The sequence below is a fragment of the Helianthus annuus genome, chromosome 12 (assembly GCF_002127325.2).
Source record: "Helianthus annuus cultivar XRQ/B chromosome 12, HanXRQr2.0-SUNRISE, whole genome shotgun sequence".
NCBI classification, from domain to species: Eukaryota; Viridiplantae; Streptophyta; class Magnoliopsida; order Asterales; family Asteraceae; genus Helianthus; species Helianthus annuus.
Genome location: NC_035444.2, coordinates 1,548,238 through 1,571,367, shown reverse-complemented (window position 1 = coordinate 1,571,367; position 23,130 = coordinate 1,548,238). Strand labels below are relative to the sequence as shown.

At 39.4% G+C, this 23,130-nt stretch overlaps 2 protein-coding genes and 1 non-coding gene across 3 annotated transcripts; 1 reads left to right on the top strand and 2 right to left on the bottom strand.

The window, feature by feature from the left end:
* Positions 1 to 1,899: 1,899 nt before the first annotated feature.
* LOC110896214 (caldesmon-like) lies at positions 1,900 to 4,031 on the bottom strand. Its single transcript, XM_022143678.1, has 4 exons — positions 3,998 to 4,031; positions 2,756 to 3,903; positions 2,395 to 2,685; positions 1,900 to 2,319 (listed from the first exon to the last, which is right to left on the bottom strand). Exons 1-4 carry the CDS (start codon positions 4,029 to 4,031, stop codon positions 1,900 to 1,902), a joined length of 1,893 nt encoding a protein of 630 aa, XP_021999370.1.
* A 5,005-nt stretch (positions 4,032 to 9,036) lies between these two features.
* TRNAL-AAG lies at positions 9,037 to 9,117 on the top strand. Its single transcript has one exon. It is a non-coding gene; the product is annotated as a tRNA-Leu (tRNA).
* Positions 9,118 to 20,063: 10,946 nt separating this feature from the next.
* LOC110893740 (GATA transcription factor 21) lies at positions 20,064 to 22,046 on the bottom strand. The gene is made up of 3 exons (XM_022140855.2): positions 21,615 to 22,046; positions 20,955 to 21,314; positions 20,064 to 20,776 (listed from the first exon to the last, which is right to left on the bottom strand). Exons 1-3 carry the CDS (start codon positions 21,828 to 21,830, stop codon positions 20,324 to 20,326), a joined length of 1,029 nt encoding a protein of 342 aa, XP_021996547.1. The 5' UTR covers positions 21,831 to 22,046; the 3' UTR covers positions 20,064 to 20,323.
* Positions 22,047 to 23,130: the final 1,084 nt, after the last annotated feature.

Here is a 23,130-nt window from a genome sequence, read left to right as displayed (position 1 = left end):
AAGTCATGGCCCTGTATCTAGAGCAGGCAAGAGAATTGCTCCAACAGTTCAAGTCGCACAAAGTAATCCACATCAATCGCTCTGAAAACAAACCAGCTGATGCCTTGAGCAAGCTTGCTTCGACTTCTTTTCAACACCTTGCCAAAGATGTAAGAATAGAAGTACTCAAGAATCCGTCAGTCTTGCTGCGACAAGTAAACGTGATCGAGATGGGGCAACCATCCTGGATGACCCCTATAATCCAATATTTGCAAGAAGGGATACTCCCTGAAAACAGAGCAGAGGCGAGGAAGATTCAAAACAAGGCCCTGCATTACGAAATGAATGGCGGTATTCTGTACCGAAAATCCTTCTTGGGGCCGCTACTGCGCTGTGTGGACCCCCAAGATGCGAACTACTTGATCAGGGAGATCCATGAAGGGACCTACGGCATCCATTCAGGACCACACATGGTTGTCGCGAAGATTATGAGCGCCAGATATTACTGGCCAGGGATGCATGTCGATGCCCTGAAGGAGATCCGCAAGTGCGACTCCTGTCAGCGACATTCTCCAAAAACCATGCGCCCCAAGAACGACCTTATCCCTGTATCCACTGCATGGCCTTTTCAGCAGTGGGGAATCGACATGGTGGGACCCTTCCCAGAGGCTCCTGGCGCCGTCAAATTTATAATAGTGGCCGTTGATTACTTCACGAAATGGGTGGAGGCCAAAGCTCTCGCGTCAACTACAGCTATGATGGTGCGCAAGTTCATTTGGGAACACATCATCTGCAGATTTGGCCTCCCGCTCAAGATTGTAACCGATAATGGCACCAACTTTGCGTCAGAAGACCTCCAGAATTGGATGAAAGAAATGAAAATCGAATACACTTTCACATCCGTTGCGCATCCTCAAGGCAACGGACAGGTGGAAAGCGTGAACAAATGTGTTGTCGAGGGGATAAAGGCCCGACTGGGCACAAGGCGAAGAGGCTGGGTAGATGAGCTCCCGAGCATCTTGTGGGCTCACCGAACCATGCCAAAGACTAGTACCGGCGAAACCCCTTTTAGCCTAGTCTATGGCTCAGAAGCGGTTATCCCGGCTGAAGTTGGCCTACCCTCCCCGCGCTTGACGGCAGTCAACGCAATCGACAATGAGGCAGAGAGACGTCTTGACTTGGATTTGTTAGAAGAAAGGCGCGAAATCGCGCGAATCAGAGAAGGCAAGTACAAAACACAACTGGAAAGATACTACAACACAAGAGTCCGCATCTGTACTTTCACTCCAGGAGAATACGTCTTCCGAGACAATGAAGCGTCAAATGCGGAACGTCCAGGAAAACTAGCACCCAAATGGGAAGGCCCATACTTGATCCACGAAGTGCTAGGCAAAGGGGCTTACAAGTTACGCACCCTAGATGGCCACATCTTACCGCAAACGTGGAATGCGCAACAACTGCGCAAATGCTATATGTAATTTACCTCGGCCTTGAGCCTTTAACCGCTACTATCGGCCACGCGCCTTTTTACTTTCCTATGTTGGCTATACGCCCTTGACAATTAATGTATGTTGGCCTAAGCACCCGTTTCCAAGTCAATGAAAGCATACGACATGTTTTCCATTACTTCTTTCGTTACAAATGCATGTTAAACTTCTGATTAGCACGAAAACACTCCAGCAACTTACAAGCTCTCAAACAAGAACGCCTCGCGAACAAAGCGCGAGACCGGGCAGTTCCACTCACTCAAGAGACTTCCATTTATTCGAGCTAATTTAACCTAAGTTTATAACAACAGTGCAATAATTGTAACTGGAAAGAACAAGCAACATTCATTCAATTTAAAACAAGCGCGACCGCGCAACAGTGTACATTCAAAGAAAACAAAAAATTACAAGGCACAAAGCCTATCGACAAAGCCTATTCAAGTTCATCACGTTGATCACCATCATCATCGCCATCATCATCGTTTCCACCGTCATCATCACCATTTCCACCGTCATCGCCAGCTGGCTCCTCCTCATCTGATAGTTCAACAGTTATCGGTGGATCGAGAATGGCCTTGAGGCGTTGACACCAGTCGTCTTTCTTTAGAGCCTCCACAACTAAGTCCATTACAGGCAATGTAAGGTTATTATAAGAACTCTCAGCACGCGTCAACTCGGCATTAGCCTGGTCGGTCACCGAGCAATGGCTCACGTCAAACTCTTGTCCAAACACCTCCTCAACATGCAGGGCACATTCCAGATACCCCCCTCGATGACCTACTGCGCGCGCATCATCTGTCAGAGCAGCAACAGTGCGATCTAGCTCTCCAGCGTTGAGGATAGAGTTGGCAACCTATAACGAAAACCGAATATTAAAGACAACTCCTAGCAAATTAAGCATACAAAAAATATATAAGTACAAACTTACCAGCACTACTCCGCGACTGCTCATCCAATCGGCCTCAGAGACAAGTGTATCAACGATGCCTTGCGCCTCAGAGTAGTCAGTCTGCGCTACATTAAGGGCGGCGGTACTGACAGCACGCGCCTCTTCAGCAGTGGCAGCCTTAACTTTCTCCGCTTCGAGGTCGATTTCCAAGGACTCGCATCTATCAATCTGGTCATTCAGGCGGCGTTTCAGCTCAGCGATCTCGACATCCTTGGCCTGTAGATCCTTATCTTTGCTGGACAACTGCAACTTCACGTCAGCCAACTCAACCTGAAAAGCGACAAAAGACTTAGGCTATTTTGCAAACAGCATAGCAAGAAAGAAAATAAGTTTTACAAACCTCAATCTGCTGCTTGGCAACCTTTTCAGCCTGCGCATCCTCAACCTTCGCAGTAAGCTCAACAATCTTGGCTTCAAGCTCAACAATCTTGTTTCGAGCCGCGAACGCGCGCTCATTATCTTTCTCGCATATGCGCTTAAACTCGGCCTTCTCCTTGGCCAGTTGCTGTTCAGCAACTTGAAGTTTATTTTTTAGGCCCTCACGCCCCCATTCCTCTGCTTTCTTGTCCGCGTCAAACTTGGCCTTCTCCTCATCAAAGGCGGCTTTTGACTTCTCAAAATCGCTGATACGCTTCAACATCCGCTCGCGATAACTCTCCCAATCCGCCCGCTCCCTAACCATCGTTCGCCACTCACGAACAATTTGATGATTAGCGGCGCGAGTATTGGCCTCCTCGATCACGTACGTTCGATACAAGCTTTCATGGGTCTTCGCCTTCTGCCGATTAACCTCACCGGGAGTAAAGGAGTTTAAGAACCAATCGCGGAAGGGCCTAAATTCTTGAAAAGTGTCCCTTTGCTTCAAACCCCAGGGAGCTTGGTGAGGAGCGCTACCACGGTCTTCCTCGGTATAGCTTTTGTAGTAGATATCACCAAGGGTATCCTTCGCCCCAATAACTTGCGGGTTATAGCCCCCAGCGCCACCAGAGCTTGCGCCACTGGAAACATACCGACCCGACCCCTTGGTGGAAACTATATTTGTGCGATCAAGAACCTCAGTATGCGCGGGGTGGGTAGGTTTCGCAACCTCAGGCTCTTTCCTCCTCTCAGGACCCTTAGTGATCTCAAACTCAGGATCATTAATAGGCTTTTCCATAGCCTTCTTCTGCTCTCTCTCCTTCTCCACATCAGAGGCTTTCTTCCTCTTCGCCTCTTCAGCCCTCTTCTCCTCCTCAGCCTTCTTCCTTTTCGCCTCTTCAGACCTCCTATCTTCCTCAGCTTTCCTCTTTTTCTCTTCCTCAATCTTCTTCCGACGCTCCTCAGCTTTTCTCTGCGCCTCATCAGCCTTCGCCACATCCTTCTCAGCAACATTTTTCTCCTTAGCAGACTCAACCCCAACAGTCTGGGAAGATTTAATGGTGATCTTCGGCCTCTTCGGCTCGGGCTCAGTAAATGTAACCCTCTTCTCAGGGGTCTTCTTCTTGATCTCTGCAGAAACCAAGTAATTAAGCAAAGGAAATAACAATAGGAAGAGAAGTCAAGAGCTTACCAGGAGAAAATTTATAGAGAGAGCGCAAGTTACTCGTTTTCCCAACCAAGGGAATCGCACCAACCATCGACGCGGAAGCCACACCAGTCGTGGTCTCGCTTCTAACTCTTTTTCTGCTGATCAACTGTTCAGCAGCCTCCTCCTCTTCTTCAGCCTACTCTTCTTCATGCGCGGCAGTGGAAGAAGTTGCACCAGCATCAGGGTTGCGAGAACCCGCGCTTCCAGAGCTCCTTGAACCACCCGCTCCAGTCTTCGTCTCAGCTGTGCGCAATAAGCCTTTAAGTGAATCACTAATTATCACATAATCTTTTAAGTCACTCTGTCGAAGGCGAAGAGTAACTTTACCAGCAGCACCAGCGGTTGTGCGACTACTACCAGCCCCCTTACTGGTCACCTCGGGATCCAGGTTGACCATCTTCTTTTTTTTCAAGGGTTTTTTCTTCTTCTCTTCTGGGTCAACCCCCAGGTCGCGCAACACACCTGCAAAGATGTTAGACCACGGACTTGCTCGTCGTTTGAAGACCCTACAGACTTCTCACTGGAAAGATAGACAACCTCTTTCCCAGCAGAAGTCACAGAGCGCAAAGGACGAGGTTTAGGGAATTGCGCACCTTCGGTTGCAGTAGGCGGCGAGGCAAATGCATCAGCAACCGGATACATGAAATTGCCTCTAATCTGCTCATACCAGCTTTTCTCATCCTCGCGCAGCGGGCGCACACTCATAGATCCACCGAAAGTAGCGAAAGCAGCTTGGTACAGTTGCGCCTCTACATGTTAAAATACATAAGTAAAATAAAGCATAAAGCATGAAACAAGGGAAAGTTGGAAAATCACTGACCTTGATCACCAATCTTCAAAACCGGCACCTCTTTGCTGTCTGGTGACCACTGGTCACTCATGCGCGCCGCTACCAATACATTTTCCCCAAATACCCGATTAGGGGTAGGGGTTAATTGTTGATACCACCGTTCATGTTTTGGGATCGGAAGATCCTCTTTCAGCACCGGCTCACTCCAATCTCTGAAGGGCATGGCAATTGGAAGCACCTCTTCTCGAATAAAGAAAAATTTGGGCTTCCAATCGTGGAAACTCTTTGGTGGGTTTAACAAGATCTTCCTTGCAGCACCACGGCTGGCAAACGAGAAGAAGCCCATCGTCCGTTGAAGCTGATAGAAGGCTCGGAACTTCTCAACGGATGGCTCAATGCCATGGGCTCGGCATAAGAACTCAAAATGATGAACCCTAACCATTCGGGGAGGACTCATCTAGGAAATATGGAAGTTGTAGTGATGCAATATTTGCCCCATGAAGTTCGTCGCCGGCAACCTAAAGTTGCCTTGAAGAAAAAAATCTTCAAACAACGTGATGTAACCCGGCGGTGCGTCGGCTGCCGTCTGATTTTGAGCCGGATACCGTGCATCCCACTCCGGTGGAAACCGGAAGCTCCTAACAATCTGCTCAAATAGTCCAAGATCCCACCAGAGAACGGGAACAGGACCCTCTTCTACGGAAACACCCTCCTGATGTTCTTCAGTCATCGTGAATAAGGATCCAAGTTTCTGGAAAAACTTGAAGATGTGAAGAAAAATCTTGAAGATCTGCTACAAGATTTGAAGATTCAAAGAGGAGAAACGAGAGAAAGTCGGAAAGAGTAGAAGAGAAGTGAGAACCTCTCACATCTCTTCGGATATATATACCCATCGCATTTAATGCGATGGGTAAACGTGCCGCTTTCGCCGTTAGGCTAACCAACGAGAGGCTGCCACGTCACGCGTAAAAGCAGGGGTGACGGTTACCACGCGCGCGTGGACCTCACTCTCCTGACACGAAGTGCAACCGTCGCAGTCGGCATGATGACATCCGTGCCAGGGTTCAACTCAGACGTCGCCATCAGCGACTTATCTCACCAACTTGTCAGAGTTCAAATTTCGAAGTTTTTCCCGCCATGAAATTACAACTAGCTTCATGCAAAAGCTACCAAGGCCGCGAAAGTTAACGTCGCCTTAACAACACTTCGCGCCTGCTCACAGAAAAACAATGTATCACTTGGAAACAACCTTGATAGCTGCACAGTTGTAAACACACAAAGACAACACGCGCCACACCAACCGAAAGCAAGAGAGCAATTCCTTCAACTTTTATTTTTTCTAAGTCCAGAGCTCCAACCACTTGCCTCGCGCATGGTGCAGCACTAGACTGGGGGGACTTGAAGGGGTATGGTCCCAAAAAGCCGCGCAAACCTCGTTAAGGTTGCGCGAGGAACCATACTCCTTATTTCAATAAACCTCATACCATGAGCCTTGCGCGGGTTACAACATTTTCCTGCTCTAGGTCGCGCGAGGTCTCGCCGACAAGAAGCTCCGATATCAGCACTTAGCATACTAAAGGAGCACACAAGCATACTAACCCGCGCGGGTTAGTTAGATGCTCAGCAAGAACCACACAGGGAGGCAGCGCAAGGCTGCCCCCGGTGGTACACAAGGTACAAGTAGCAGTAAAAAAGAGCCAATGAGCGTCCAGGAGGCTCTGTTCAATCGTGCGCCACGATTGTCTGACGAGAAGTACGTAAGGACGCCTACGTGGCACCAATCAGAGGACGGAGACATCTGTCCCACGATCTCCACTTGTCTGCTGATGGCAGAAGAACAGCAGGGCCGACAACAATGACACGTGGCTCCAATCAAGGCGCGCCAGCGCCGAAGAACTTCTAGAAGCCACTAAACGGTCGACACTAGTGAGACAAAGAGCATATCCGTTATGTTGTCCATTTCCGGCCCAAGGCCCATCAGCCCATATCCTTTTACACCTCTCCGGCTATAAATAGAGACCTCACTCCACAGGTTAAACATTCTATCCCCTCTACTCTCACTCTTAACACTTAATTATCCTCCCAAAGCAGTCGCTTATTCTCACGCCGGAGCCCGGTTAAGAGGGAAACCCCCACATTCCCCTCTTGACGAGTAACGGTGTTCTGTTTTGCAGGATTAAGCATCAAGTCGGAGCTCAGATATTCATTAGAAGATTAACCACTATGGCAGAAACATAAATCAAACTGATTAGTCCCCATAATTAGTTCAGTGTTTCTTCAGATTGTATGTGCGTGTATAATGTAGGACACACATGGGACAAAAGTGAAATTGCGCTGACTTTAACGTTATTTTACTAGTTTCGTAAAAATAACGTTAAGAGCGGTGAACGGTTAAGCATGCATCATATGGTGGCGTTGATAGCCGAAAAACACGGGGATACATGCACCAATCAGTCTTTGTCCGGATTGCTGAGTGTTATATGTCTTAAATCCAAGGCTTGATACAAAACTACTAGGGCCGGCCTTGAGAATTCATGTGCTATTTTCGAGCTCGAAAAAACATGCCCTTAGGCCTTAACGAAATTTGGTATTAGGCTCACTAAAGGTCTAAACCTAATGCCAATGGGCTATTAACTAATCTAAACCATAATGATACTTTTGTAAGTGGGCCTATATTGGTGTTTGTATGAGTATATCCTGTTAATTTAATTTTTAAATATACATATCGGATTTTTTTTAAATAACGTGCATTTCGAAATATCGGGCCCTGGCCGGTGGTCCTCCCCGCCCACCCTTAGGGCCGGCCATGAAAACTACTATCGAGCCGAGGGTCCCAATGAAAACAGCCTCTCTATTCCAATGGGGGTAGAAGTAAGGTTCTCTACATCTTACCCACCTGAGACCTTACACTAGCTTTGTTATTGGTGGGATTTACTGAGTACAATGATGATGATGATTATTAATCATTTGGTTTTCAGTTAATCGGTTTACTTTATTCGGTTTGTTTAATTTACTTTTGGTTAATGACCAAAACCAAAATTTAGCTAATTTTTTTGTTTGAAATACATGAACCAGATATGTAAATACATAAAATTAAGAAAAAAAAAATACATGAAATGCAAGTATGAGTACATAAAATGGAGGTATAAAACATGAAATTGATGTATAAAAGGGCATGGTTTGGTTTGGTGAACCAAGGGTACGAAAAAACTGATAACCAATTTTTGATTAATCGATTTCTGGTTGATTTTGGTTCGGTTTCATCTGTTGTTAGTCACATACCTTTAGTCACATATAAACATAACCTTTAATCACATACCTTGACATTCCACGATTACACACTAATGAATTCAAAGTACATGGAGTGATTAATAAAACAATGTTTTGAAACAACCAACATATGAAATAAATAAAACCTGAAAATTGTCATAAATCTTTAACAAGCACCATGAATCCATGTCCAACATAGATAAATAACTCAATTTAAACCAAATGACATATAACCCATGCCCTTATTGTGATCACAAAGGTTTTTAGGTACACATGATCGTATTTGATGATAAAATGTTGCGATTTCGGTAGATATTAGAGAGGTTTTGATGATGGAACACTTTGCCACTGAGTTTCCTTTGTCCCTTCGTGTCTCCTAGCCTCCAATGATAATGAATGATCGAAATCCCCCTAGAAAAACCATTTGAATTCACCCAAAACGGAACAAATCACACATAACCATCACCTTGTATCCAAAATACGCAATACCTACTACCTACCTCGTCTATAGGCCAGACTTGGGGGGGGGGGGGGTGGTGGCTTTATTTTGTCCTTTTTGTTTCCAATGCCTGTACCCTGCGTGTCCAGTTTGTTCCATGATGCAATATCCTTCCAAAGTGCATATGATTTTCACCCAGAACATGCATAAACAAATTCAACGAAGTAACAAGCTTCCAAATGTGATTAACGATAAAAGACATGATTTTACATGCTAAACATCACATGCTGGAAACATACATCAATGGGTTGATAGAACCCACCGATTTTACCATTTGGCGTTTAAGGTTGTGTTTTGATGGTTTGAGCCGTAATTTTTTTACATAATTATCTTATAAACATTTTTAAAGTAATAAATTTGCACGATTCATTTTTTTCTTTTATGACTTTAAAATGTTGACTACTCAATTCACATAATCACTGTTATAGATCACACATCCAAAGTTGTATAATATAAACATACAAATATGGAGTTTCTGCCAAAATGAACACCAAAGTTGAGATGGCCGAGTTGGTCTAAGGCGCCAGATTAAGGTTCTGGTCCGAAAGGGCGTGGGTTCAAATCCCACTCTCAACATTTATTTTTTACTCTCAATAACGTCTTTTCATTATAGGTATAGAACCATTAGACCATAATATTATGTAACAGTTTGTAATAGTTTAGTCTCCTAGATAATAATAATTTGTCCATAAAACAAAATATTATTAAGGATAAATATAATATTAGGTGATCCCGCAGTCCGATTATTTATATATGTTATTTGAATAATACCTTCATGGTGGGCCCGAATTTTTTTTCATAAGAGGTGGAAATTTTTAGTAGTTGTTTGTCTATCCATATATAATAGCTTTTTTTTCAATCCGAAGATTGAACCCAACTACCGGTCACCGAAGATGGTTGTGATGGTAACCAGAGACTGTTAGTCCTGACATCCTAACATGTTACAAAATCGAAACTAAAGAACCTCAACTTGTTAAAAAAACCTAACCACTTAAAAGCGTTACTTTAGCTAAAATTAACTCTATATATTCAAGATAACTAAAGTAAGTTTTAGATTAAAAAACTTCTGAAAGACTCTAATACTCTAATAATCAAAGTAAGTTTTAGATGAAGAAACTTCTGCAAGGCTCTAATATTCTAATAATCTAACAAGTAATCACCTATAACACACAAACCTAGTTGCACTCATTCAATTTCAAACTGACAGGCTGACAAATTCAAAGCCCATATATGGCCCATTCTTTGTATCGAGCCTGATGAGCCCAGCCCATAAGCTAAGTTACACCATTAGCTAGTGAGAATGATATTGACAAGTATAATTAAAACTAGTGCAGATCAACCCAAGAATAAATATTAGGATTTGCATCATATATCACAAGTGAAATTGATATGAGTTAAATGGATGTTAAACAGGTGGTGATGAAGTTAACAATGCTTCTGAGTTTTTGAATTGCAAAGCTAGAGCGATTCCGTTCACGTACTTGGGAATTAAGGTCGGGGCAAATATGAATAGAATCTCTAATTGGGATCCAGTTGTGAATACGTTTAGACAACGGTTGACGAAATAGAAAGCGAATACTTTGTCTATTGGAGGCCGCCTTACTTTGGTCAAATCGGTTTTACATAGCCTTCCTACGTATTATTTCGCGCTTTTTAAGGCTCCGGTTAAAGTGATGAATACGTTAGAAGGGTTAATGAGACGTTTTTTATGGGAGATTTGGATGAGGTCAAGAAAATGAGCTGGGTCTCATGGGATATTGTTACTAAACCGAAAAACGAAGGGGGATTGGGTGTGTCTAGACTTGAGTTGGATAACAAGGCTCTGTTAGTTAAATGGTTATGGCGATATCATACTAATCAGCAAGGTTTATGGACAGTGGCGGACCCAGGATTTTATTTCAATGGGGTCCATTTTCGGGTCGAGTTAAAGTGAGGTTTGAACTAGATTTTTAAAAAAAATAAGAAAAATGGGCTTATCAAGGATTGAACCCATGACCTCTTGGTGGAAAAGAGGGAGATTTACCACTACACAAGCTTTCTTTTTATTTCTATGGTGTCCACCTAATTGTATTTATGGGGTCCATATACAATTTAATATACCGAATCTACTATTTTTTTTAAAAAGATTGGGGTCCGGGGACCCCGGTGGCACCAATGTGGGTCCGCCCCTGTTTATGGAGACGGGTCATTGATGCGATACATGGTTCTAACCGAAGGTGGGGGTCGGCTCCAGTTAACAAGTCTATCACCGGAGTATGGAAGAATTGCGGTCAGTTTTAGAAGATGTGTAAGGTCGAAGGGGTTGATGTTAATAGAATGATCCGAGCAAAGGTTGGGAATGGGAAAAAAATTCGTTTTTGGATAGATTGTTGGTTAAGTCAGGTTCCGTTGAAGGACAGGTCGTAAATCTGTTTTCGTTGGAGAGAAATAAACACGTCAATGTTGCTGCGCGCTGCTGAAATTCGGAGACATCGGTTACGATCAAATGGGAATGGAGGACATTGTGGCTTTAAGCGAGAGAATGGAGCTTGAAGAATTGTTGAGTGACATTGTGGTGGCCGATAAAGAAGATGTATGGGAGTGGAATGATGCTAAGAACAAAGAGTTTTCGGTTGCAGAGACTAAGAAATGGTTACGTGGCTCGGTGAATATCGATCGGTCAAGATTTCAATGGAGTAAGTGGGTGCCAAGTAAATGTAATATCTTTATGTGGAGAGCCTTTTTGGATCGATTACCGACTAAAGTGGCATTGACGAGACGAAATATTTTTGTGGAAAACATGTTGTGCGATTGGTGCCTTTTTGGATCGATTACCGACTAAAGTGGCATTTGTTAACAGGTTGTCATGTTTCTGCGGCAGTTTGGAATGGTTTTCCGAGATGGTGCAGTATTCCGGAGGTGTACGCGTTTAGTGTTACAAATTTGGTCGAGCTTCACGAGTATTATGGCGGGTCAGACATCAAGAAAATGTTGTTGCATGGTTTATTCATCATCGCCTGTTGGCGATTATGGAGGGCCAGGAACGAGACAATTTTTTCAAGTAAAGATGCTAAGGTGGGTGATATTCTTGCAGATGTTAAGTCTTTTGGTTTTCTGTGGTACAAGCATAGGTTTAAACAAGGAACAATGGAGTGGGATAGGTGGTGCCGATTTGATGTAATGTAATTGTTTTGTTTGTTGGTTATCGGCTTGCTATTTCCGTCTTAGTAATAGCTAGTCGTTTTTTCGGTTGAATGAAAGTTGATTTTCAAAAAAAAAAAAAAAAAAAATACCTTATATTAATGCTAATTGAGTAATTCTAACATGAAATTTATATTTATGGTGAAAACCTCAAACTCGTAATTTATCTAAAGCTAATTAATAGGATACATGCGTAAAGAATCAAATATATAAATACTAGGTTATAACCCGTGTATTACACGGGTTGAATAAATGTAATTTTATATACCAAATAATAAAAAAAATACATCTTTAAAAACCTATTTTATTGCACAGGTTAAATAAATGTAATTCTATATACCAAATCATAAAACAATATATCTTTAAAAATCTCGTTTATTACATAGGTTGAATAAATGTAATTTTATATATTGAATAATAAAAAAATATATCTTTAAGAACCCCGTGTATTGTACAGGTTAAGTGATTTTAATTTAATATATTAAATAATGAAAAAGTTACATTTTTAAAAACCTCATGTATTGATGGGTTGAACACATGTAATTTTATATACCAATCAATAAAAAGTTATATCTTGTTATATCTTTATAAACTCTGTGTATTATACGGATTGAATAAATCTAATTTTATATACCACACAATAAAAAAAAGTTATATTTTAAAAACCCGGTATATTATACGAGTTGCATAAATGTAATTTTGTATACTAAATAATAAAAATATTATATCTTTAAAAAACCTCATTTATTACACGGGTTAATGAATCTAATAAAAAATATATCTTTAAAAAACCTAACGGATATACTCGATATATGATGGGTGAGATGATTGCGGTGATGATTCTTATAAATGTCACGTATTCATAGTGAATACCGTATTTGAGTTGAAAATTGAACACGAAAATAAAATTATAGAACCAATAAACATTGATTAATGTTTTTGTTTACCTCTTACAAATATTTATGAAATAGGTTCTACCCTTAGCTATTTTGATTTAATAAAATAAATAAATCATAAGTGGAAGGAGATAAGATAGGTACGTAAAGGTAACATTTGAAATATCGCCATCCACCTCCCTCCGATATTACATTAACCTGCATGTTAACTTTTAGAAGTATATATTGAGACTTAAATATGAGTACTAAGCCCAGCTCATAAACTCTATTTGGGCTTCGTGTTGCTTTCAAAAGCTTTGGATCTGAGTGCAAACCCGTAATAGGTTAATTTTGTTGTACCCTACAACCAATTAAACATGTAAAACATAATAATATTTTTTTTTGAACAGCAAATTTGGATCACTGACGGACTACTGGAGTATCATCGTGCCACCAGCAGAACCACCCGATCATATCCATCTCCACTAGGCAATAATGCCTATACACCAATTCAGGAGGAAACCCAATAAATCTAGGAAAACCCCCTTTGTGGGAATTGAACCCATGACCTAATGGTCATAAGCCTTATCCCACCCCCAATACCACTAGGCTATAATGCCATGGGTAAAAAAAAAACATAATAATATTTAGTTGGATGATTATCTATAACTAACTAATTAGAATATATTAAAATAAAATAATAATTATCTATAAGGCATGGCCTAATATGATGACAAATGTCCTATAAATAGTTTCTTTTATTATATAGTATAGATAATTAGCCAACTAAAATAGATCAAAGGATAGAGGTATATCGTGAGAGGCGTAAAGAATCAAATATATAAATATAATTAGCCAACTAAAATAGATCAAAGGATAGAGGTATATCGTGAGAGGATTGGTGTACATTTGTAATTATGTAGTTCAGTTTGTTGCTTTGGGGTTGGCCGCTCGGTTTCGAGTAGGTAGTTTTGGTTAATGAAGTTTTTCAGTTCAAAAAAATATAATTAGCCAACTCAATCTCATTATATAAAGTTTTTCAAACTGAATTTGTAGTTTCCAAGTTCCTTGATTTTAAAATTTGAAGTCCAAACTTATTGTTCGTCAAACAAAAGCATATATATATATTTTTTTATCAAACCAAACTGCAAACTGAACTTGCATTGTTAAACGAAAAAAAATAGATTTAAAAGGTTAGAGTTTCAGAAACTCGGGTATACAAGATGTCAAAATGATGGTATCCACCGAACAAACACAAGAATACCCAAACAAGATAATTTAAAAAACCCCTAAAAAACCTGAATATTCAAAAATACAACTGAAACATGAACTGAGACACGCTCTCGAACTCTCAGACGATCATCAACTTGATGATCGACATACACGAACACAAGAATCAAAGATTAATCAGCAAACCGCCGAGATTTGTTGTACGAAACCCTAGATCGCCAAACTGAGAGAACAAACAAGAGAGAAGGAAATATCTCAGATAATGAGACCAAGAGCCGGGTATAAACATTATATAGGAAACCCGGGTGAACCAAATCCAAGCAAACCGGGTTGCTATAACAACCAGTCTTCTCTAAGGCCCAGTGAGTCCAGCAAGCCCAGTCAGCACGTGAGTCCAGCAAGCCCAGTCAGCAAGCAGTCCGTCCAGCAAGTGATTCTTCTAATCAAGCCTAGAGGTGCACAAACCGGTTAATTTTAATAACCGGATCGGTTAACCGGTTATACCGGTTAATTTGACTTTTTGACTTTAACCGGTTAATGCTTTAACCGGTTATTACTTTAACCGGTTATTTTTTAACTTGTCCTGTTAATTACTTTAACCAGTTCGGTTAATTAACCGGTTATTTTCGGTTATTAACCGGGTTTTTTGGCTTTTTTTTTGAATTTTTCGGTTAATCAGTCTATCGGTTAAAAAACCGGTTTAAAAAACCGGTTAATAATCGGTTATTATACTAAACACTTATAACCGGTTACTAACCTACGGTTAAATAACCTATTGAATCGGTTATTCCTAAATCGGTTATTAACCGGTTACGGTTTCGGTTAATAACCAGTTATAGTTAATTAACCGGTTATTTTGTGCACCTCTAATCAAGCCCAGTCTTGTCAACAAGCATTCCCATAACATGTAACAAATAAAAAACCAAATTAGACTTATTAAAAATATGAATTTGAACCAAAACAAAGATGTATGTCGCATATTTTAACACAAGATACTAATATTGAGTTGGTTGTATTCAATTAGTTAGGCTAAAAGCACCCACAATGTGCTCAAACCCTCGTATCTAGTCATCATGTTTTCACACAAGTGAAGCAAATTTCGTCTAACGGAATTCTGGACGTGGTGGTGGGCCCTTTTCACTCAAACGGTTATATCCCCCAACCCAACGACAATGGTTTTCGATGTTTGGATCTTGTTGGTCTTCGGATCTAGGCGAGATTTGTCACTACAAGTGGTTGTTTGAGCTAATGGCGGACCTACCTTAGAATAAGGGGTAGCCTCCGTTACCCCTTACGATCCGTCGGTAGTTGTTGATGCATTTTTTTGTGTCTGTTACTACTTACGCAAGCACTTCACAAAGAAATCTACCATCAGTTTGGGTATTGTAAGACCACAAAAAGCCTATGGGATGCGTTGGTGGCGAGAGGAGAAGGGAATGCAGCGTCTAGGAAGACTCGCCATGATTTGTTAAAGAAAGAGTTTGAATCATTTCAATTCTTGGAAAATGAAACCTTAAATGATATGACTTCACGTTTCTATCATTTGATTAGTGAAATGAGTTCTTACAATGTTAATGCTACCCATCAAGAAATGATTGCACGATTTGCTGATGCTCTACCTCCTAAGTGGAGTCCATTCATTGAGCTTCTGAAACATACGGGTGCACTAGATGCAGCCAATGCTAGTCTCTATGAATTCATTCAGAAGTTAGAGCACAAGAATGAAGAAGAAATTAGGAAGGCTAAAAGAATTGCAGCTGCACCTCCTCAAAATACAGAAATGTATTTGCCTGGTTTTGGTCCTTCAGCTAGTTCTAGTTCCGTTCAACAACCGAAGCTTCAAACGGCGTTTGTATCCAATACAAACTCTTCTCCATTTCAACAGTTCAATCAAGCACAACCACAATGGGATCAAAGTGCCTATCTCTCGCAAACCATTCCTACACCTCAAGTTACAACGACTCAACCACAGTTTGATCAAAGCACCTATCTGTCACAGTCAATACCCACACCTCAGTCACAACCACAACAACAAGCTCATTATGCCAACAATCCTCCACCACACAACCCGAACACGATCAGAGTCGATACTTCAAACCTCTCACAATTTAGCATTGAAGTAGCAAAGGAACATATGGAAATCATTAATACAATGGTCAGTGCTTATTGTGGATTGGTGGCAGGTCAAATTGGAAACATCAATATGACCAATGAAGATTATCAACAGATCGACAAGGATGAAATGGAGTTGATGGATATCAAGTGGGCTTTTGCTAGTGCGGTTAGAAGAGCGAAAGACTTCATGGCTCGAACTGGAAGAACTTCGTTGGAAGGCAAAAGGGATACGAAGTACGGGTTTGATATAAACGCTGTAACATGCTTCAATTGTGGTGAGAAAGGGCACTTCAAACATGAGTGCACTCGACCAACAAAACAAGGCACATTTAGGGACCTACAGTAGTGTAAATTATGAAAATAAATTCACATTTTTTGACTTTTTTTTTATTTCGTTAACTTTTTTTATTGAAACCTTACCCTTATAAGAATTTTATTGATCCGCCACTGGTTTGAGCTTCTGAGTCTAATCATCGGTTGCTTCCAATCTTTGTGAAATTTGCACATTGTGGATGCTCTCTTTATTAGGATATGTTTGGATCTGTTGATTTTGATGCTGAATTGCTAATTCCGAACTTTGTTTGATGATTTTTGGATGTGTTCTTGTCGAGGTGGTGATGATTTTGAATAATCAGACCAAAACCATAGATCTGCGTGATAATTTTGAAAAAAAAAAAATCTGATGGTGTAACCCGAATCGTATTTTGGCGGGGCAATGCGGATAAAAACAATCGTTAGCAACTGTGAACGCAACCATGGCAGATTAGGTATCATAATCCGACCAAAAATCTAAGCCTTTTGTTATTCGATTGATTTATTTGATATATTTTAATTGTTTTTGTAGGACCGGTTTTCGACTCCGTTTCGATTGCGAACCAACTCGTGTAACGTGCGGAATCCGTACACGAACGTGACCGAACACACACGACGTAATATAATCTGTGATTCTATTGATATATCTGAAAACGTACAAGCACCTGAATCACGACGTCACTTTCTCTCTCTAGCTCTAGATCTCCAAATCTCAAATGTGGCAAAAGTCCTAAACTCTAACCCTAACTCTTCTATTTATAGGCTAAGGATATAAGGAGATTTTCCTTATTTACAATAATGTCACCTTGCCTAATATATCTAAATATAACAATATAAAGCATGGTTAGATCAATTTCTCGCTACAGTCTGAATTGACGGAGGAGATAGACATTACTGCACTAACAGTTTTTCAGATGTGTTGATATTTTTTATTTCTTGATGATCTCTTTTTTCATATAGATTTTATGTAACATTTTGGTTTGTTGAGATATATAAAATGTAGTAAAAGTATGTGATGATATGGAGGGTGATGTGGAGTTTGTAGAGGTTTACAAAGTCTAAAATTTGATGCGACATTGAAACGTCAGTTTGTGAAAGTCTGGAATTCTTTAACATTGTGGATGCTCTAATGCGATTGGTTTGTCAGAGTAGTTAATCCTCTAATATATAAATAAGTAGTCCTTTGTTTTGATCATTACAAGAGATACGCATCATTATCATATCATAATTTCTCTCTCTAGAAAGTCTCCTAAATACAGGAAGTCGTAGAAAGAATACCAAACGAACTTCGGTTGAACTCATTTCAACAGCATTGAAACTGTCTTATCGAACTCTACGATCCTAGGTTTTAGGTTTTCGACATTTGGATTTTTAGCTTGTAGATTTTAGAATTTATGTTTAGACCATTGTATCTTTTTATTTGGTATTGTTTTTTTTTAATTTCCGTCATTTTGTCTTTTTTGCGATTCATTGTGTTATATTTTACAATCCAAGAATTCATAATTCAATTGAAGTCATCAACTAGTTCTTGATAAGCCAACCACAAGGCGATCAATGTATACGTAAGTACCCTCAATGCAATAGCATGTATGTAATTGCCACAACTACTATTCCAAGGGGGAACGATGGGGTGTCGTACTTTCAATGCCAGATGTTGACATCAAAGACTTGGCTAATCAAGATGGAGGCCAATAATGGGTGCTAAAAGGATTTGGGAAGCCATCGGACCAACAATCATGGTGGTTTTGGACGAGAAGAAGAACAAAACGGATATAGGTGTTCATCTTCCAAGCAATATCATAGAAAGAAGACATCTAACTCCAAATGGCAAAAAAATAAACAAGCAAAGGATGTTTGGAATTCGTTGAGGTAAGATATCTTGGAGTAATTCAAGTCCAAAACGCTAGATAGAAGACCCTAAGGAGAGTCTTTGCGCATGAAAGATAATGAAACCATCAACGGCATTGTTGTATAACTTGGTGGCCAAGTTTAATATTTGAATTCCACGACTGAAGACGCTACACAGGTAAGAAAACTTTTCGATTCAGTGCTTAGTAAGTTTCTAGGTTGGTAGCATCAATAGAACCCTATGCAGACTTGGGTACAATGTCATTTGAAGAAGCAACATGGCAGTTGAAGGTCTACGAAGAACACATTCGAGCTTGTGAAGGATCTAGCGACAATCAAGGTTCGCTATATAACTTGGCGGTATCGTAGCCAAGTTTAAAATTTTGGTTCCACGACTGAAGATGCTACATAGGTAAGAAAACTTTTCGATTCAGTGCTCAGTAGGTTTCTAGGTTGGTAGGATCAATCGAACATTATTCAACCTTAGAGTGATGTTGATTGAAGAAGCAACATGGCAATTAATTAAAGGTCTATGAAGAACGCATTTGAGCTTGTGAAGGATATAGTGACAATCAAGGTAAGCTCCCATGTACTTGTTCTAATAGTTAAGAAAAACAAACAAGCCATGATCATGACAACAAACAACATGGGTATGGCTGCGGTTTTACTAGCCATGACAACCATGGTCGCGACAGGGCCTGTGGTCGTGGGTTCGGTCAAGGAAATTTCGACAATCGCAAAGAAAAGTAGGTAATAGAGATAAAGGGAACATAATGTGTTTCTAATGCGAATCATATGGACACAGTGTCCCAACTCTGCAACTCAAAACAAAAGGAAGACAAGGTAGATCTCGCTCAAACACAATAGGATGAATTGGCATTGCTCATGATGGTGTGTGCAAGAACAACATGAAACGGTTCACGATTCAAAATCTCGCATATCCAATTCAGAAGAATTATTGGGGTGATTGCTTGCATAATTTAATCAAATATCTAGGAGAAGTTAATGCAAATAATAAAAGTTGGAGACTAAAGATATATCAACAAATATATTCTATTAGTTTACGATTTATCTTTTAGACCATGCGTAGTGGGCGTTATTTTTTCAAAATTTTCCACCAAACACGCCCAATCACGCCCCCTCCCCACCCCCTGGGCATTATTGGACGTTATTGGTCACTTTTCCCCCTAGGCGTTTTTTAAATAACGCTTTCTCCAAATTTCAACCACCAATCACATTTAATCTTCTTTTTTCTTGGCCAATAGCTTTTTTTTGTTGGGTTTTTTATTTTTATTTAATTCTCTACACCCTTTTAACATAATGTCCACATCCCCACTATACCCATTTTAGAAAAATGCTCAATAATGCCCCTTGCTGACTGTACTGCCACATGACAGAAAATGGTCAAGGGTATGGGAATTATTCACCCTTACCACTACGCATGGTGTTATAAGTATATACACATAAAATAGATGATTAAGGTGATCATATTTGCAAGTTTATTTTGATTCAGTTTTATTAAAAAAAAAGTTGGGAGAGATGTAGTTATCAAAGAAGGTGGATGTATCTGCTGAAATTCGCAACACCGTTCTGCAGTTTTCAATCGACATGTAGGATCTTGTAAAGTAAAGAACTACGATCCATTGTTGCATGGCTTCTCGTGAAACCATTTGCAGTCACTTTTCTGCAACAAAAAAGTTCACATTCTCTCTCTCCATATAACTGTCTTGTCTCTTTTCTGCAACACATATATGTGTTTTTAGAGATAGAGAGATATCAGAGAGAGAGAGAGAGAGAGAGAGAGAGAGAGTAAAGGTTGAACAAAGTATGACCATGAAAGTAGTTTCTGCTCTACTGTTTAATCTTTTTCTGCATCACCCTATGAACCCTAATTAGATCATTGCAGACTCATAGATTCTTGTAATCAATTGAGCTTAAATAATATAAAAAAATTAATAGTAGTATGGATCAAATAGAAACATGAATTATTACATAATTTCTAAGCATAGATGAAGAACATGAGATCCATAAATACTTTTGGTTATCAACATGTTCATCAAATATATTCTATTATTCTTATACAAACATATAACTCACAACACATTTAACTTAACCCTCATCCTCACTAACCGTTAGCAAATGAAATCCAAAATAAATGAAGGTAACACATAAGTTTTAAATCCCTATAACTCACCTGCAAATTGAAATAAACTTGAATACTTTTAGGTCTCATGAGCATAGCCACATGAGATTGCCATTAGTAGGATTGCAGCTTCTCTTTCATCTTGTGGCAACACATGGTAAAATGTCAAGTTCTTGCTTAGATTCATAAGAAACTCCTCCACACCATTCTTTCTTGCCGGCGGAGAAGATGAAGGCGGTGACGGTGATGGTAATGGTGATGGGGACAGTGATGATGATGGTGAGGCGGATGGCGGTGGAGTGGTGGTTGTGGTGGTGGTGGTGATTTGCTTGGAGTATTGCCTTTTCTTGTACTTTGCAACATGCCCTTTACTTGGTTTTTTGTGATCTTTGTGTTGAGTTTTTGTAACCTTCAATGGTGCTATGACCAATTGATTATTGTAAACACACCCATCGCCATTCTCGGCTGCTGCAGCCGCAGCTGCGGCTCTTCTCGCCTTCCTTTGTCGGATTCCGCAGGCATTGCAAAGTGACTATACACAGAAAATAGTGATTTGTAAGATCACAATAAAAATAAAAATATTAATTATTCTATCTCTAGTTTGAATATTATAATAGCCGCTTAAATCTCTTTAGGGTTAATCATATCAACCGAATCACAATTCGAGTCTTTAATTGCTCATTTACCAAAAGAAAAGATTGTATATATACCTTAGGACCACGAGGACCGCTTCGCCATAGAGGCGTTTTGGTGGTGTTACAATCCGAACAAACCCTAATTGGTATGTTATTGTTTGAAGAAGTACTATTGCTTGAATTATCAGTTTCTTCCATTGGTGAATTGTGTTCTTCAAGCTTGGTCACTTGTGTACTAGTGGAACTATAAGTGTTTATATTCATGGGTTGATGATCAGATTTCTTCATTTTGAGCATCACCCTCATCTTGGAAGACATCCACTTCACTTGATGTAGATCACTACTCTTGTTCCATGTAGAAAGATCTACCAATCCTTTCATGTTATTGTTCTCAATCCCATGATCTTTGTATGCTTGTGATCCAAAATGATTGCCCTACAAATGATCAAAAAACAGTGATCAAACCTTAAATTCACCAATCATTTCAATCTTCAAACAAAAAACAAAAAAAATATCTTCATATGAAGACTGAATTTTCAAGAAACACACACCCATCAAATGATTTGATTTCTAACATAAAAACATGAATTATAAAAATGATCAAACATACAAAGGTTTTCATTACAAGAATCAAGATAAACTCCATTTTAGACAACTAAAGTATAATTGTAAGAATTAATCAAGATGAAATCTTTTCATTTCAAGAAATATGATCATTCAAGTTTGATCACTTACCTCATGTTGATATTGTGGAGACTCATTTAAATCCTCATTAAAGATCCCATTTTGATCACTTGAGTTCAAGAACATATGGGTTGTGAGCGATTTCGAAGACGACGAAGGTTGAGATATGGGGGTCAAGAATTGGTGGGTGTGAAGGTGATCTTCATAGTGATCAGTTGGGTATGATGAATAATTGTTAGAAGATGAATTAAAGAAGATTGGAGTCATTGTAAACGGATGATCAAAAGACACAAGAAGAGGGAAAGCAAGTAAGCTATGAGAAGCAAATAGAAGCTATGTGGATGATCATGATCTAAGTCTTTTAAGAGGGAGAAAATTTGCTTTGCTAGTTGCTACATACGTCCATCACGTGACTTCAAGGCACAAGACTACATAAATCATAGAAGATATTATAGCTCATAACGGTGCGTTGGATAACCGATAAATTTGGGTTGGGACTTGAGATCAATAAAAGGTAAAAATAAGATGTATATAAAGGGTCGCAACGGTTAAAATTCACATATATAGATTTTTTATGTAATAGTTATCAATAAAATATACTTAAATCAATTCTCTTAATGTCAAAACAAGAACTCAATCTATATTAGATTTGTTTCAAATAGTATTTTGTTTCAAACACTATAAACTTGAAGTTTATGAATTCCACAAAATGGATTTAAAACTAATAATATATACATGTTCTTATATAATGTATGTATGTATTATAAGTATCTTTGATTTGGGCGGTGGGGGTTGTTTGTGTCGGTTGTTTTTCTATACTTTTGTTTATGTTTTTACAGCATATGCTGGCCCTATTCTATAATCATAGAATCTTGCCTTTCAAAAAAAAATATTATAAGTATCTATAATAAGAAAGTGCCTATACTAATGTATCTCATCATAATTATTTTATCTCTTTAAAAAAGTATATGTTGTATCTTTCTAAATATAATCAGTAAAATTTTATGTAATATATAGATATTTTTTAGAATTAATTATGACTTTAGGTTTTCCAGCTCGGTTCAACCGACCCAACCTAGCATGACTCCTTAGATAACCTAGTTTTCAAAGCCCATCGATTACTAAACCCTACATATTTCTAATGGTGTTGGTCTGGATTTGTAGGTCTGGATTTGATTTGAATGCTTCAGCTCGAATCCATGACACCAGATGATACTTCAGTGGTCTATCAGTGATCCAAATTTTTGTTCAATTTTTTAATGTGTTTTGCACGTTTATATATAGAATATGGCTTCAAATTTGTAATTCGAAATATAGTGATGAGAATACCATATTCTTTAAAGGCCCTACAACATAGATTTTCATTAGATCCGGCATGTTCAAGCCAAGTTCTATTACTTTCAACATTCAAATCCACAATATTTCTTGAATTCATTACTTTAATTAAATTTTAGTGTCAAGAAATCACATATTTGGGCCCATATTTTCGGTATCTTTCTTTAAAGACCCTACGATATAGATTTCCATTAGATTCGACATTTTCAAGCCTAGTTCTATTAGTTTCAAT

Excerpts from the sequence above, each read along its gene's own strand:
- LOC110896214 (XM_022143678.1), bottom strand. The coding sequence starts at position 4,031 with ATGGTTGGTGCGATTCCCTTGGTTGGGAAAACGA. Across the intron at positions 3,904-3,997 it reads TCCCTTGGTTGGGAAAACGA|AGATCAAGAAGAAGACCCCT; the intron begins GTAACTTGCGCT and ends TGGTTTCTGCAG. Across the intron at positions 2,320-2,394 it reads GCAGTCGCGGAGTAGTGCTG|GTTGCCAACTCTATCCTCAA; the intron begins GTAAGTTTGTAC and ends TTTTCGTTATAG.
- LOC110893740 (XM_022140855.2), bottom strand. The coding sequence starts at position 21,830 with ATGACTCCAATCTTCTTTAATTCATCTTCTAACAATTATTCATCATAC. Across the intron at positions 21,315-21,614 it reads CTCCACAATATCAACATGAG|GGCAATCATTTTGGATCACA; the intron begins GTAAGTGATCAA and ends GATCATTTGTAG. Across the intron at positions 20,777-20,954 it reads GCGGTCCTCGTGGTCCTAAG|TCACTTTGCAATGCCTGCGG; the intron begins GTATATATACAA and ends TTCTGTGTATAG.